Source organism: Eretmochelys imbricata, chromosome 17 (assembly GCF_965152235.1).
Source record: "Eretmochelys imbricata isolate rEreImb1 chromosome 17, rEreImb1.hap1, whole genome shotgun sequence".
In the NCBI taxonomy this organism is placed as follows: Eukaryota; Metazoa; Chordata; order Testudines; family Cheloniidae; genus Eretmochelys; species Eretmochelys imbricata.
This window is the reverse complement of record NC_135588.1, coordinates 8,560,366-8,577,275: the sequence shown is the minus strand read 5'-3', so window position 1 is coordinate 8,577,275 and position 16,910 is coordinate 8,560,366. Positions and strand designations below refer to the sequence as shown.

The 16,910-nt window shown below is 45.9% G+C and overlaps 1 protein-coding gene across 3 annotated transcripts in view; it reads right to left on the bottom strand.

Annotated features, from left to right (window-relative positions):
• Positions 1-4,259: 4,259 nt before the first annotated feature.
• Positions 4,260-16,910, bottom strand: part of CUEDC1 (CUE domain containing 1) — a 123,988-nt gene continuing 111,337 nt past the window's right edge. For 2 of the 3 annotated variants that reach the window (XM_077836493.1, XM_077836494.1), the window contains exons 6-11: positions 16,786-16,869; positions 14,437-14,523; positions 12,133-12,226; positions 11,047-11,105; positions 9,857-9,927; positions 4,260-9,011 (exon numbers count right to left, since the gene is read on the bottom strand). In XM_077836493.1, coding sequence (XP_077692619.1) covers positions 9,860-9,927; positions 11,047-11,105; positions 12,133-12,226; positions 14,437-14,523; positions 16,786-16,869 — 392 coding nt within the window. In that variant the 3' untranslated portion in view covers positions 4,260-9,011; positions 9,857-9,859. The remainder of the gene's footprint in view (positions 9,012-9,856; positions 9,928-11,046; positions 11,106-12,132; positions 12,227-14,436; positions 14,524-16,785; positions 16,870-16,910) is intronic. The other variant, XM_077836495.1, reaches the window with a different exon arrangement.

Sequence of the window (16,910 nt, the reverse complement as noted above, 5' to 3'; positions counted from 1 at the left end):
CAAGGGGCACCCAGCATTAGAATTTGCTTCTCCCTGCTGCTCCAAAATACTGCTGGGCTGGTGGCTTTGAGGGTAGGCTGCAAAGCAGGTTTGTTTGCATGGATTGCTGTAGCAATTGGGGTTACGTCTCCAGTGGGGAGAGGAGCTGGGAGTTCAGTTCTGCTGGCTGGCTGGGCAGGGGCACCAAAAGGCTTGGATTTTCTGTAGAAATCCAAAGGACAATAAGCAGAAGGGTCAGTTCTAGCAGCCCACTGTGGAGAGTTAGTTAATGTTCTTTAAAGCTGGAGGTTTGGGTACAATCCTGGCCCTACACTGTAAATTTCACCCCTTTACAGCTCAAGAGGCTGCAAACCTCTCCATCAGCAGTTAGGCTGCATCCTTGCCAGTGACTGAAAGCTCAACTGTTGTGCAGGGGCTGGTGTGAAATGAATGGGTGCCTCAAGACTATTTCCTAGAGGACAAGTTCCCCACATCATAAAACAGCAACATATTAAAAACTGACCCCCTTGCTGCTCTGTAGAGTCCAAGCAATGGAGACTGCATCACCCTCTCCCTTCCTAGAGAAGCTTGCCCTGCCTCCATCCATGGGGTCCTTGTTGTGTGGCTGCAGTTTCAGGCCTGTCCAAAAATAAATAATCATCCTTGTGCAATTCATGGATTGGCCACTGCAAGGCAACAGAATCCCAGGCCTGGTGGGGAACCAACATCTTTAAGAGCGAAGGGAGTTGTGCAGGGCTAACGCAAATGGAAATCAGCAGAGCACCCAGATGTAGTTCAGGGAAATGAAGACAAGGTCAAGAGGCAGCAAACAGGATAATACACCATGGAAGGCAAGAGCAGGAACATAAGAATGTCCCTACTGAGTCAGACCAATGGTCCATCTAGTCCAGCATCCTGTCTTCCAACAGTAGGCAATGCCAGGTGCTTCAGAGGAAATTAACAGAGTGCGCTGTTAGAAGACTGCTCTCAACCCATGGTCCCCTCTGCAAGTAATAATCCATGCTTGTCAATGGGGGAACTCAAACACTGGCTTAAAGTGCCTCTCAGGCTGATAATTCTCCCCTAGTTACAAAAGCAGAATGATCCAGTGACTGTTTGAGTCAATCTAGGTACCTGTATGGTCCCATCCCTGTGGTATCCAAGTGCCAGTATCACTCGGGAAGGGAGCTCTGGGCTCCTAATTGGCTACAGTTAGGTCTGGAGCTGTCTATTTATCCTGCACCTTAAATACAAGAGCATCCTTCCAGAACAAGAATAAGAGGCTAGTGTGGTCTTAAAGGCCAGTGAACGCTAATAAGTCAGCATTAAAGCCTGCAGTGGTGTGCCAATGCACCTACTGTATTGCAGCATGCAAAGGCTGACTGAAAAAGATGCATATGAAGGCATAAAAAGTAAGAGCAATGCTTGCCTCTCTACTCATCCCAAAAATAATCCATCAAAGATGCAGCATTGATTTAGGTCTTCTGAACAGAGGCCAAACTGCGAAACGTTGTCAAGTTCAGAATCAGACAGCCTCATAACGTTAGGTTTATATTTTTTTCATCATGTGTTTGGTTCTGGCCATTCATTCATCGTCATATTTATAGCAGCACTTGTCTGATTACCTGAGCCAGGCAAAAATCTTCCTCAACAAAGTGGGCCAGAACCTCAGCTGCTGTATAGCTGCAAAGCTCCATTGATACACTATGTTGATTTACGTACACCAGTTGAGGGTCTGGCCTCCGTAATCACAACTCACCTGATTTCAGGCTTTATCCCAAACTTGCCACAGACCAGAATTGTGTAACTTACAAGGCATTCCTAGGCCCAGTTTTGAGCAAAGTGGCAAATTTATGGCAAACCATCAGAATCATGGTGGATTCGCAAAACAGCATTGCCAAAACTGGCTGTTTTGACCAGATTCCACTTCAAAATTTTAGGAGATGTTAGATGTCAGAACTCAAAGCACACACAGACTGAGAAAAAGCGAAGATGCTGTCACTGACTCTGAGGAAGTGAGATCCACAAGCTCCAGCTCGCTTTAAATTGTCTACCTTCAATAATGTTTCACGCTTCAAGACATACTGATCCATCAGCGAGTAGAAATGTGTGGTGTTGAAAATTAAGAACACATATTTCAGAAATAATACCTTATAATAAATGTATTCCCTTTCCTCTAGGAGACAATGTGAAGGAGCCTGAATGTACGTTTGACAGACATGGAGGAGTTGGTGTATTCCAGACAATGAAACAGTTTAAAGAAACTGCACACACTTCATCCCGAGAGACTTATTATTTTCAGCATTAAGTGGGTAACACCATATTTTTGATAAAATGCAGTTCCACATTAATATAGCTGATTGTAGATGTGCTGTGAGCTTACACACACAGATCTGACATCACAACTGTCCCTGAGCAGCCTGGGTCTGCATTTCTTGTTCATAAATAAAGCCCAGCTACAGAAGATCTGATATTGATTTCACTGGCTAAGAGCTCCATCTAATGCCCATTGAACTCAACGGAATGACTTGCACTGGATCAGGTCTTAAATGCCTACATATGTCAGAGGAAAGGGTGTGAATGGTACACGCCCTATACACTAGAATGCAACTGCCAGGATCACTCATTTATTAGGGAAATCATTCCTTAATGTTTCCTAAAGTCAATGGGCCTGACTCTTACCCCAGCCTGTGCAAAACTCATGTGCATGGGCTTTGCACAGAGCGAGGGTATGATGCAGCCTGCCATGCTGTGATGAATGATCAGAGACATAAAGCCCCCTCACTCACCTCTAAATCCTGCCTTAGAATCTTTGGTCCAAGCAAGAGCTGCACTGGTAACTTGCTAGAAGCTTGAAGTAGGTCAATACATGTTTGATATGGAGGGGCTGCTCACAGAAGGAACAGATCTCAGGACATGTTGCTTCCTCTTGATCCTGCAGTCACTGCCAGCAGCTCCTCTCCATAGCAAAGATGGAGACCGATATATTGCAGGACTTGACAGCGGGCAGTTGTGTCACAGGCCACACTTGTTTGATTCAGAATTCCTCAAGCTCTTTCCTCCTCATGAGAAAGCTTCAAAATTTTCTTCTTGACCCATGCATGATCTGAGCTCCTTCATAAAAGGTGTTCTTGAATCATGACAAATCCATGACTACCCACAACTAACATTAGCTCTCCCTGCACCAATCTGCTGCTCCTGCAAGGTCAAGTGGCAAAGTATTCCGGCTCTTTCCGAGGGAGGAAGAGGATGGAGAGCTGCCTATGACAGGGATCACATTTCCAGGAAAAGCTTTCCTTGGGTTTAAGAGTCTCCTGTACTGTAAACAGGGGTGATATTGAGTCAGAATTTCATGTTAAAAGTTTATATCCTCCCATCCTCAATTAGCTGCCCAGGCATTCAATTTAGGACTGGATTAAAAATTTTCCATCTAAACCTCTTTAAAAAAAAACAAAAAAAAACAGAAAATTGGATTTTCAATAAAATAAAGCAGTGGTTCTCAACCTGTGGCTCATTCAGCACACAGCTGCAGCTGTGACATCCTCAGGGCCATACAGGTAGTATATATATTGAATGCGGCCCACATAACACACAGAGAGCTGCATATGCAGCCCAATGATAAATAGGTTGAGAACCACTGACATACAGTTTTACATGAAAAGCATCTGTTTTTTGCGGAAAATTGAAATTTTTTCAGATGTTCAATATTTCAACAAAAACTGAAATATTTCAATTTGGATATACTACCTTAGTGCCTGTTGGGAGTTGTAATGTGGTCATTTCATATCCCTAATTTTCTATGGGCCAGGCTTCCCAGACAGACTACATCTCCCATGATGTACCATAGCCAGGGATGTCCATGATGCACTGCTTCTGGTCTCCATGAGGGGAAACTATGGTGCATCATGGAGATATAGTCAAAAATTTCAGTTGGGGGGGGGGGGAGGGGAAGCCATTTGCTGACCAACTGTAGTTCAGATCACTTTGACAAGAGCTTGTTGGAGCTCTGCTATGGCAGTCAGGCTATTCAGAGAAGTCCTCCTTCCTGTTTCTTTGGAGCCACCTATTGGATTGTGCACTACACAGTCAGCGTGAGGCAATAAGTATCCCTCACTTAGAAGAGCTACTCATTCGGTAACAGATGAGCCATTGAGAGCAATATCTAGAAGTGAGATGAAAGAAAAATGCGTTTCACTCGATTCTCAGTTTCTCATTTTTTTTTCATGGCCGTAAAAAATCAAAAGCAAAGAAAACCAAGGCATTAAGTGTACGACGTGACTTTATTATATGAATTACTATTAAACATCTTTAAGAAAAAAATACTTATAGAAATAAGTTCTAAAATAGCAACACTCACAAACATCACAGAAATCTTTTTTGGTTTTTAAACCATTTCGTATAGAAGCGATACAAATGTCACTGAATATTGTACATTTTTATAGAAGAAATGCATTTTGGCTTTCAAGCCTGTCTTTGTGGCCTTTCCGCTTGTTAGACCTGAATTTTTAAAAAGGAAAAAAAAACACCCTTCCTCCTCCATTACAATGGTATTTGGTGCTCCCGGGACATTTGGAAATGGTTACAAGGTTACATCGTTCAGAAAGACTGTGTCACGACTAGGATCTAAAAGTGCATTGTTAGAACACATTAGCTAGCATGTCCTAAAAGTCCTGCATGGACAAGGCAGCGTATTCTGTTAACACATGCTAAACTATGCATGTTAATATATACACTGCCTTGTCTACACTAGACATTTGGTAGCTAGCACTTGTTAGCTACCACATGCTAACACCACACCTTTAGATCCTCGTCTCAACAAAGCCAGAAAGATGTGAACCCCGCAGCGTATCAAACGCAGATCAAGGAAGTCATGTAACAATATTATTCTCCTCCCATTCACTGCAATGCTAAGTTTCTAAAAACCACCAAATACGCTTTACTCTGCCTGGCTTTTTATATGCCTACAATGTGGGTCAGTGGAGAGTCACATCTCAGTATGGGCTCTGTCCTGGGTGGTTCTGAGCACTCAAAACTCCAACTGACTTTGAAGAGAGTAGAGCAGTGGTTCTCAACCTTTTTTCATTTACAGAACCCTAAACAATTTCGAATGGAGGTGCAGACCCCTTTGGAAATCTACTTTCTGTATATATAGTTGAATTCTGCTCAGTTTTCAGTCTAAGTCTTTTGTGGACCCCTTAGACACAGTCTGCAGACCCGACCACAGGTTGCAAACCACTGGAGTAGAGTACTCAGCACCTCACAGATGTGTTCAGTACAGAGAGACTGAGGGAACTGGGATTGTTTAGTCTGCGGAAGAGAAGAATGAGGGGGGATTTGATAGCTGCTTTCAACTACCTGAAAGGGGGTTCCAAAGAGGATGGATCTAGACTGTTCTCAGTGGTAGCTGATGACAGGGCAAGGAGTAATGGTCTCAAGTTGCAGTGGGGGAGGTTTCGGTTGGATATTAGGAAAAACTTTTTCACTAGGAGGGTGGTGAAACACTGGAATGCGTTACCTAGGGAGGTGGTGGAATCTCCTTCCTTAGAAGTTTTTAAGGTCAGGCTTGACAAAGCCCTGGCTGGGATGATTTAGTTGGGGATTGGTCCTGCTTTGAGCAGGGGGTTGGACTAGATGACGTCCTGAGGTCCCTTCCAACCCTGATATTCTATGATTCTATGATCTCCAGATCGGCCCTAATAGAACAATGAGGCAATAAGTCGCCTCTGGACTAGTCTCCAGTTGTGCCGCAGCTGTGTCGCTGCAGGCTTTTAAGTGTAGATATAGCCTGAGATTGTATTAAGAAGATGACCTTGGGGAGCTATGTTAACTAACACAATGTCTTAGAAGTCAGCATAGAGAGGGAGAAGTTGTGCTAAGCACTGTGACAGCTGGCCGTGGTTAACCCTATGGTTCTAGTCGGATTTACCCATGACAAGATGATGAAATGTTAAGCACACCTTGTCCTTGTCTATAGTGACTGTTAACACATTGTTAGTTAACATGACTCCATAAGGTTGTGTTATAACACAACCTGATTTCTAGATAGAGACCAAGGAGTAAAAGATTTCAATAAACCTAGCACTAATTTAGCAGCGGGGCAGCTGCTAACATACAACACGTGTGTCCTGAGGGACAGGTGCATTTGTATTTTTCCCTTCCCACTCCCCCCAATCCACAAAGCACTTCCTGGAGACCAGACTGTCTTATAAAAATGCGTTTCTGCTGGGACAGGCAGCACAGTTTCCTACCAGCAAGAGTCTGAGCTTCTGTTTGTTCGGCCGTTGATGCCTTTTTGCATTCATGGAAACTTAGCTCAAAGTTAAGCCCTCAGTAGCCAAGAGAAGTTGGAACTTTTACAAGCTGATCTGATTCCAAGCTTGATTTTCTTCCAAACATGCAGAGCTGCTTTAGGAGAGGGAGAAACAGCCAAGCACTTATTAAAGTAGGAGCCAATTAAGGATAGGAAAAAGGGGGTGGGGGAGAAACAGACCTTCCAATTCTAAGGCTGGGGATAAAAGTCCCTCCTCCTCCTCCAAAAGCCCGTCTGTTTCCAGTGGTAGTGCTCCAGCTTCACCCTTAGCAACCAATACGTATGTATGGACACACGTACTTGGGGCCTTACCCTGAGTGGTGCTGAGCAATGTAGCACCCACTGATTTCAAAGGGGCCAGTGGGTGCCTGGCAGCTCCCAAAATCAGGCCCTTAGTCGCTTCCTTTCTCTGAACAGCCTCAAAAGCATATTCCAGGAACCTCATATACTGCGTGCTGCAGAAGCTTCCAAGCCACTGAATTCTTGTCTGAGCACGGATGACCTCACTTGAAACTATTCTAGTCCCTGAAGCAGGCAAATTTCTCCTCCACTCAGGAGGTTTTACCAAAAGACTCATTGATGCTCCTCTCCCTTTTATTTATTTTTTGAAAGGAACAGACACCAAAAACAAGCTCAGCGTGGGGGGAATTTGAATCTTTAGAGGATCTTTAGTCTTTGAGAACCTCAAAAGTTGCTGAGATCCCAGGGCATAGCTGCTGTCCACATCCTGATTCAAGCCTCCATGCGCTTGCCCACTGCACTGTTTGGGATTTGTAGCAGCTCATGTTCTGACTGGGAGGTCATGGGCACTATATGCGACAGTTGAGGAGTTAGTGTAATATCCAAATCACGTTCTGTCAGGAGAATGTGTCACTTCAGCAATAGACACATGGACCCTTTCATCAGGAACCTCTTGAACTCCGTGCCACACAGACTCAAAGTCCTGCACTGAAAGGAAGCGCTGTGTGTGCCTGAATCCACTTTTGCTCATCCCTACTAGTTCTGAACAGTGTATCAAATTACTCAGGCCCAGACGAGGAAACCCACCACTGCCTTCGTGTTTCCATTGAGTAGCTTGATTGAATGCCAGGTGCATGGAACAAGAGCCTCATGCTCAGCAACTTTTAAAAAGAATCTGTCTTGGCACATGCTTCAAAGGCATACAGATTCTCCAGCAGATTTTGAAAGGAGCCTGTCAGGGAGTTTAAGCCTGCAATGTGGGCTTTTGTTACAAAGCCTAATAGAAAGGCAATGAAAAATGTTGGACTGATTGCTTGGATCGGTGTGTCTTCCTGCTGCTTTTGCACCCAAACGTTGCAGCGCTTGTGCTAGTGCATGGGACCCAGAAAGTGAGACGGACTAGTCTATTCTCACTGCCCAAGCTTAGAAGTAAGTAGACAGTATTGATGTAGAAAAGAAAACTTGCTTGGGGGGAGTTATTTCAGTAATTGACACTGCTGTTTGTAGCACAGGGAAGGAATTTTTTTTTTTAACTATTTTTTTTTAGCCTGACAGTGTCCATTTCGATTCCAATGATTTGAGCATTACTTTTAATCCCCACAATGTTCCACTGTGCCACCAGATTCCAAGCTCTCGCCCGGAGGAGGGATGTCATCCTCTCATTGACTGGCAAGCTCTGAACCAATCTCCTCTTCATTTCATGTTATGAGAACTGCTCTCAGGTCTGTGCCCAGAACTCCCAAGACCATATGGGCTCAGCTAAAGAAAACCCACTCATGTCTCAACTTGAGGCCAAATTCTGATCCCACTGAAGTCAGCTGTGAGACTCACATTAAGCAGGATTTAGCCTATGATGTACAAACTCAGAGGTGAATCAAATAAGGCCCCAGCTACAATCCCCTCCCATCTAATCTGGTAAGTGTTTCTAGACAGCCAAAACTCATTGCCTGCTACATAGGGAGCAGCCAACTGTCATGAACAATCCAAATGAGAACCCGTGGGATATGTTCTAATTCAGAGATCAGCAGTGAGAACTACACAGCTTTGAAATTCAGCCTTCCCCCACCCCCCATTCCTACTCTGTAAAGGTACCGTAATATCACAAGAGCAGCAGCACAAAGCTAGAGGAAGTGGTACACTGGAGGAGAAACTGGACCCAGCTTGGTGTCTAGTTCAAGGAAATTTTATTCATGCCTGAGGCAAAGGTTTAATTCAATGTGAGATGCCCAGGAGAAGGCCTTTTCTTTTTCAAAAGACGATTTATATTATCCTGCCTATTACCTGATCTGGATCCTGGCTTATTATCTCTCAGTAACAATAACAATAAACAACATTTTTCAGGTCTTTTTTTATGTGCGTAAAGTTACATCACATTGCTACAGTGATACGTTTAAAAATGCGCAAGCCAGAGCCCCGCTTTTCAATGTATTATTGTTGTTATTGTTTTTAATTCATATCCAAACCATGTTTATATCAAAGAGGGTGAGGGATTGGCCATTATTCCCACAAGCTTGAAATCCATTATCTTCACTGCAGTGACTGAGAAAAATTCAGATCAGCTGCTGATTTTTGGCTGGATTTGCTGGATAGGAAAGAGGTGTTTTCAGACCCGCTGGGAAGAAAAAATTGTGCCTCACTTTAATACTTGTACTTCAGAAAAGGATGATAGTGGGGGAAGCCAAGGAAATTGTTTTTTCTTTGCAGCCATCTTCTTATTAAGACTTTAACAAATAAAGCCCAGTTCAGGCAATGGATCTGGGATCTAGAAGAGAAGGGTAGGGAGGGGGAAAGGAAGAAGTGTATTCAGTCAAAGCTGCTTCACTCATGGTGCTGAAACAAAGCCTGTCACTGTGCACTGGATGTTTTTAAACTAAGCCATAAGGATTCACTGAACTTGATGCATAGGAACAGGCAGGCATGAATACTGGAGCCTATGCATGGTTTTCATCAGTAACCTCATGCTGAGTCCACCCACATACGTTCTCCATGGAGAGCAAAGAACAGGAAAGAATTGGCCAGACGGTTTCTCTTGCATTCTTCAGTACAAAGGCCAAAGTACCTGTTGCTATCCACACAGCAGCTATTAATGGGGCTGGAGGGGCAGACATCTGTACAACAATGGCAGAGTAAGTCCCTGTGGGTGACATTCACCCCAATGCAAGCCCCATGTGCAAGGCTTTATGCACAAAGACCTACCTAGATCCTTAACACATAGCACAAAGAACTCCACACATCCTCTCTGAGGCATGGTGATTTTCACCCTAAATCATCAAGGATGTTGTGGGGCCAGTGCTATCAGCTGTAGCTGAAACAAGAGGAAGTAATCCATCCTGTGAAAGCCAGGGAAGAACAAACAGCTGAAGCCAAGACAATACCCTCTGTTTCAACTTTGCGTTGGAGCACCAGGGATAAAGCTCAAGCCACTTGTTTTCTCCATGACAGTGTGCAACAGAGCCTTTGAATTTTCTTAGGTTGGCACTTTGTCCATTGGCCCCATTGTCTAATCTACATCACTCAAATCATTGGGGGGCGGGAGGGATGGGCTTGCAACAGGATAGCTGATCTGATTCCTGTAACTAGCTGCACATTACCCCAAACACTTCTTACCATTTATTGTCCTTCTTTCGGCCTCTCTTGTTCCTCGTGTAGCTGCTGCCTTCTTGCTTGGAAATCCTCATCTGAAAGGCATGAGACAGACCTGTGTGGTCAGAACTTCAGGAGATCCTTTCCCGTATCTAAACAAGCTGGGTGGCAAAGCTGCAGCAGTGTAAGGGGACTGGAAGGGCCTGGGAATTGCAGAAGGATATAGGTGACTGTCACTCTTGGGTCACTGGTTGGTTCAAACCTGCCCCAGGCTAGCAGTGAACAAAGCCACTACTGTTAGATGGCAGTTCCATGTCCTACATGGAATGAGTAGGTGAGTATCAGCCCATTTCCTACTGCATGAGTGCCCACCTGTACAGCTGGCGCCTTGGTTGGCTGCCTCAGCAGATGGGCCTTGGTGTGAATGGGCTATGGAGACTGTACCACCCTCTCATCCCTTGTGGTGCTTCTCCTGGGTCAAGGGAAGAGGCTACTGCTGTCGTGCTGTCCTGTACACAAATAACGGACTTCAGGTCTTGGGGATGCTGATCCAACAGCTTTCACCACTGGGTTATACTTCTGTTAAATCTACGCATGCCTGTTGCAAAGCCGCAGTGAGTGTTACCCACCCGAACCTACAGAGGGTGTTCCTGGCCCTTGGGGAAGCAAGCCCCATTTTGTTTGGTGATCCCATCATCTGATGAGGGGCTGAACTAACAGAGAACAGGGGGCTGGACAGCCAGAACACATGGTGGAAGGGGACCAGGAGGAAGGGCCTGCTCACCCCAAACCTCATTCAGATACCTTGGGGAGTTAACACACAGATGGAGAAGTATCCGTTGTACAGTACAGGGTTTGAAATGGAGAGATGGGAGGAGCCTGGCTAAAAAGTGGGGGAGTTCCTCATCCTGTCTCTGGCTTGGGGGAGCTCTCCCATGCTGTTTCTGGTGCAGAGAGAGCTCCCCCATTCCTGTTTCACTCTACATTTAGCCACAGGGATGGTCCAGGCCTGCTAGCTCTTTGCATTAGGAAAGGGCGACTCAGGGAACAGGTTCCAAACAGCTAGCGTCACAGGCAGGAAGGAATCTGCAAGAAAGGAAGCTCGATTTTTGGTGTGCAGCCCCTGCTATTTGGGGTCACAAACCCACACACACCAAGGCAGTGGGCAAATCAGCTGGAGACTTGCTCTCTAGCAGAAACAAACATTGTCTTACCACACGAGTGTCCTTCAACGTCATCGAGAAGATTAGCTGTGGAAGCCGCTGTCCCCATGCTGCACTCTCTGTTAAGGAAAATGTTCGACAGCCTGGGAAGTAAATCACAGACTCGCAAACAGCCCATCACAATTGACTTGAAGAATTGGGGGTGGTTCCCAGGTATGTTTCCAGTTGCATTCTGCTGCTATCTGGCATGAGATCCGGGTCATAACAGAACAGGGAGGCCATAACAGTGGCACTCAGGTACCAAGGCAACATACTTCAGAGAGTATTAACGCAGCCACCCTAAGGAGAGCAGTCTGGGGATAACAAAGCCCTTTTATCTCTAGGTCTCTATCCACGTGCCAGCTAAAATGAAAATGGAAAAGAAGGGGAGGAAAAGCTGATAGACGAGTCACCAGCATGGTTTCTCTTGCATCATTGGTATTGAGCAGTGTCCTAGGACTGCCATTATAATTATTTAGCACATGTGCTTTTGAAATTAACATGCCACTAGAGAAACTCTCTCCACAAAATACAGTTTCAAGGGGGCTTCAGCAACAAGCGAATCATTTTAGCTTGGCTCAAACCAGAATATCAGCTCCAAACACACCAAGACTTCAGGGGAGTTCAGAGCTGGGTCCAAACATGCATACACCATGAGCTGTGAATGTCTGCTGTGGCTTGGATTATGAGGGTTGCAAACATGTACCTTTTGGTTACTGACATTGTTTTCTCCCTGAGCTATAGCTCCCTTCCACGTGCACAAATCTTTTCCCTAGTTTCAGGGCTTAAGTGAGATTTAAGTGGTGCATGGACCAGGGATTCTCTACCTTGTCTATACCAAGAAACCTCTTCCCCATGCCAGGATCCTCCCCCCCCACCCATCCTGTTAACCTCCCCGCCATTAAGAAATATGGGACGGTCAGCATGGTTGTGTCCCCCTAACCCTTTCTTTTACCCAAAGGTGGAGAATCCCGGCATAGGCCTCGTTCTAGCCCTTTGCAGCAGAGTTTTGTTCCAAGTTGTGGGACCTGGACCCATCCCTGGGAAGCTCAGTGTGACCAAGGGGTGGGAGGACAACGTCATGTGCTGAAAGGATACACCTGGTGCTTCAGTAAGTGTTTTCTTTTTGACTTCTTCATCTTGGTCTTCTCTGAGAAAGCCCTGGCAAGTTCAAACAGCTTCTTACGTGTAGCTGAAAGGAAACAGGCAGGTGAATGGCTTGCTCTTAACCAGCCATCAAAAGTGGATAGCAAACAACAAGTATGACAAGTGCCAAGTTCCCATGCCATCCATTTGGGATGAGGGGGCTTTGATTCACCCTCTACATGCTGCAGGGCAGGGGATGACTAAACCAAGATGAATTTGCCTGCTTGAATGCAGAATGCACAATGCCTTACTGCTTAGCCTTAGGAAACCAAGGACCAATAAACCTTTCCAGGCACTGGTACTAGTTTCAGTGATCAGAAAGAATATAATTTGATCCCTGCAGGAAGGATTCAATTGACTACACAAAAGGTCTGACTATTCAGACTTTTTGATTGTGATTTCCATGACATTCTTCATCCATGACTAAGCCAAATTCCCTCTTTCCCCTCACCCCCACACTAAACAAAGCTCAAATAAACTGTGGCCCATGAGTCAGTCAAACTGCGTGAGATGCCCAATTTATTTTACAACAGGAGAGTAGCCTGTGGCTTGCTGGAAAGAAAGAACAAAAGTGGGAAGAGTTTCTATTAACCCCTCATTCTCTAGCCTCTATTTTATTATTTAAACAGAAGCTAGAAAGGACTTGCTTCTATTCCCAGGAAGCCCAATCCAATCCGTGTCATGGAGTCGTGCCTACAATACATACATTGAAGACAGGCATACACACAGGCTTGCAGCATGAAGGAGCATGCCAGATCTGATGTCAGAGCAGCCAGAGCAATTTAGCCAGTTTCAGCACCTATAAATGGCAAAACCCCACTCCATTGCCTGTGTCTACCGGAGGAGACACCTAACTTATCTGCCTGTGAGTGGCAGAGAAAATCCATCCAAGCCACATGTGTCATCTTCTAGGGTGGGGTAGGAAGAAAAGAAAAATGGATTCCACTTGAAGAACAAACTCGTTCAGGGAGCAGTGCTGCTCCCCCCACATCACGGGGACTCTCTTCATGAGTGATGGAACCTAGTGCATGGCCTCCTTTACTGTTTTAACTTGCTTGCTGGAGATCTGGTCTCATCCCCAGCCTAGACAGACGGGGCTAAGTGCTGACAAAGTCCTCAGTGCTGTACATGACGGTCCCTGCCCCAATGAGCTTAGTGCCTGGGGGAGAGAGACATTGAAAGCAGGGCTAGAGAGGAAGCTTTTGGGGGCAGGGACTGTCCCTTTGTTCTGTGTTTGTACAGCACTTAGCACAGTGGGGGGCTGGTCTGTGACGGGGGCTCCCAGGTACTATGGGAAGGCAATTATTATTAATGTGCTGGGACGCTCAGAGGAAGGAACGTCTTGAAGTTTTGCTTTTCTTCTTAATGCCCTTCCTGTTGGCATTGTGGGAGGAATGAGTCCAGAAAAGGCATGTGCTGAGGGGAGGGGAGGGGAGGGGAGGGGAGTGGCTCGGGGACTCGGGATGCAGAGGGCATTCCTGGCACAGGGCTGCACTGAAGCGAGCCTGGGAGAAAAACAGGGGAATGAGCCTAGCATGGCTGGTGTGGTGGTTGGGGGCTTCCTGTGAAGCCTATCAACAACATTGCTGAGGTTATCCAGAATGCAACGCTAGGCACTCACCAGGAGTCAGACACGCATTACTACCGTGGCAGCTTCCTCAAAACCAAGCTCTCTCATAAGTTTGAAACAACTGGCACAGGGGAGGTTGGTCCATCTCTGACCAGGGCTGCACCCAGGCCAGAAGGAAAGCACAGATGGGCGCAGAGTGTGGGTCAGAGGATCCAGAAGTCCAGGATTACAGAAGGCAAATGGAAATCAAACCCCAATCTGCTCCAGGCTTTGGAGATGGATGAGTGCAATTTGGATTTCCGTATTTGATACTCCCAGTTCATCCTCGCCAAGCTTAGTGCAGCCTTACACAGCACAACGTATTAAAGCCCCTTCTAATCAAAAGCTCAACTCCCAGCTGAACGTGCCTTGCCCTGTTAGAGTCACGGGGTGGCTTGACAAACATGAATAACTTCTGAGGCTTGGAGGGGAGGTAAGAATCCCGTATCTTCGCAGATCTGTGCATACCCGGGTACTGGCTTGCACATGCGTGCACACGCACACACGCATGCAGAGTGCTTTAGCAGAAAAATGCCTTAGCACTAGATTCAATGCTAAAGAATCCTTACTGCTTCACCTCCTCCGCCTGCCCACCTACCGCCACGCAGCCTTCCCTCTGCCAATACAGAACGTAGAGACAAACTCACATTTTCCCATGTGTTTCAATTTGTCCCTGAATAAGGCATCTTCAGACACAGCACTGCTGGCCTCGCTGGTTACAGGGGCTACGTCACCTGAAATGCAAAAATCTGGTCACTAGGGGTTTGTAGGGGTGGAGCAGGGTGTGCAGAGAATCTAAGCCAAACCATCACACTGACCCAATTCCAGTTCCAGTGAAACAGCAGCCCTGCCACAAAGCAGCTGGCAAGCATCTCTGTCCTGAGCTGAATAAGACAGAGTAAGAAAAGAGCACACATAAAAGATGGAGACCAGGGAGAAATTACCAGCATTTCCTAGTGCACAAAGGGATAGTCTGTTCTGTCTCAATGAGACAAGCCAGGTGGGATGCAGACAGGGCTGGATTCTGGCGGAGGGCGGAGATGGGATGGGAGACAGGATGGAGGTCAGCAGATACAGTACTACCTAGGCCTCTTGGGATGGAAGTGACCCTCCACATTCAGCTGCTTCCAGTACAGCCCTTCCTTTAAAAGGGTTACAGATAAGAGATTACAGCTGTGGCTCTGTTGATTTCAACAGAGCTGTGGGTGATTTCTGCCTGCCTGTGGCCTTGAATCTTCAGTGCTCTACAACTTTGCTACCTGTGCAGAATTAATGCAGAGCAGCTGTAGGTGCTACCACTCTGACCTGGCAGCTTTCACTCCTGTGCACAATGGATGCAAAATGACTACACAAGGTGCAAGGCCCTGCAGAATCAGGCCCCATCCATCAATGTCTGTTCATACAAAAAAAAAATTGCCCTTTGCTGAACAAAAAGCCTCTTGCTTCTTTGAGAGAAAGTGACCCCAAGTCACCCAATCTGCTAATTTTATTTCTCAGTTGGTTATTAGATCATGCTCCAAGCCCATTTGCATTACCATGATGACACAGACAGTTAATTAAGAATGGAGAAAGTTTAGAAGTCTCAGCTGTACTAGTGCAGGCAGCTGATCTGGGTGAGTCACAGCTCCTTGTTAATCATATCCTTGTGCTTCTCGCCCTCTTTATCAAATCTGGGCACAATTGAAATTCCGTAACCTTAGCCAAAATCATCACGTCAAGCCTCAATGAATAGCTCCATTTGCCGTGTCCTGCTCTGTAGTTCAACATGAAGATACTGACAGACACCAACGCTGTCTGTCCTTTGGGGCAGCTGCTATGCAGTCCCTAAGGTTAATCAAGATTACTCAGATAGTTGGTATGCCTGCAAGGCATGATCGCTGGCTCCTGGGCTAGACAAGGGTATGTTTTGTTATACTTGGGAACTAGAGCATAGTTCTCTTCATTCTACCTCCACTCCCAAGCAAAATCTACATAGCCATGCATGGCAAGAGAGAAAAGGACCAGGATGGGGAATGAGGAGGACTCTTTTAGCCTTGGGCCAATGTAGAAGCAATAATGGTTTCCAAGTTTCATTTGATCAAAGCTCAAAGCATGTGCTAGACTCTAGCACTAAGGCAGAGAGAGAGTGGAGCCGAAAACTGCATCTTACTGTCTCCTTATTGCAACCTGACTGGAATCGAAGCTTTCTGAATGCTGAGGGATTGTGACAAGGCAGGCGCTATTAATACAGTATCATATAGGCAGGGGGAAGTAGCAAAGAGGCTAGCAAAGGTGTGCCACCCTTTTCTGGGTCATTTTGCCCATTCCCAGCAGCTCCAGCAACTCAGAGAAAACAGAGAAATTATCTGCTGCAGGATAGGAAACTTAAGGGGGAGATTTTCCAAGCAAAGACACGAATTAGGGCCTCAACTCCCACTGGCTGTCCCAACTGCCCTTTGTGCCTCTAAAAATCTCCCCTATAACTTCTGCTCACATCACACTATTTTTACAGTCATCAGAAGTCTCCCACAACGTCTCTGACGATACCGCCCCCCAGGGGGAGAATCCCTTTCCAGCCCCAAACTTAAGGAGTTTTGGAAAGGAGAAAGGGATTGATGTCAATTGCCACCAAAAGGAAGGTTTTCACCCTCTGCCATTCATGTCACAAGATATGTCTCCACTGCAAAAAAGGTGTGTTCTTCACTCTGGTTAAAACAGCAGTAAAGATACGGCAACTCAGCTTTTAACTTGGGTTAGCAGCTCGACTTAAAACTGATAAAGCAGCCTGGGGCTGAACTCGAGCTGCTACCCAAACTGGCACATCTTTACTGCTATTTTAACCCAAGATGGCTAATTTGGGTTAGAACACACTTTTTTTTTCTTTTTTTTTTTTAAAGCGAAGACCTACCTGCAGTGTGGCCCTCTGCAGACAACGCAACGGCAGAAGCGTTAAAAATATGAGAGCAGCTGCCAGGAGATCTCTGTGATCATATGCTCACACACGGCTTGTAAATTACCTGGTTGTACAGAAGAAAAGCTGAATTCATTACTGACAGCAACACTGGTCGACTTGGATTTTTTTGACTCATACTTCAGTCGATCTGAAGAACAAAAAACATTCAATTAGCCCTGGGACCCTGAA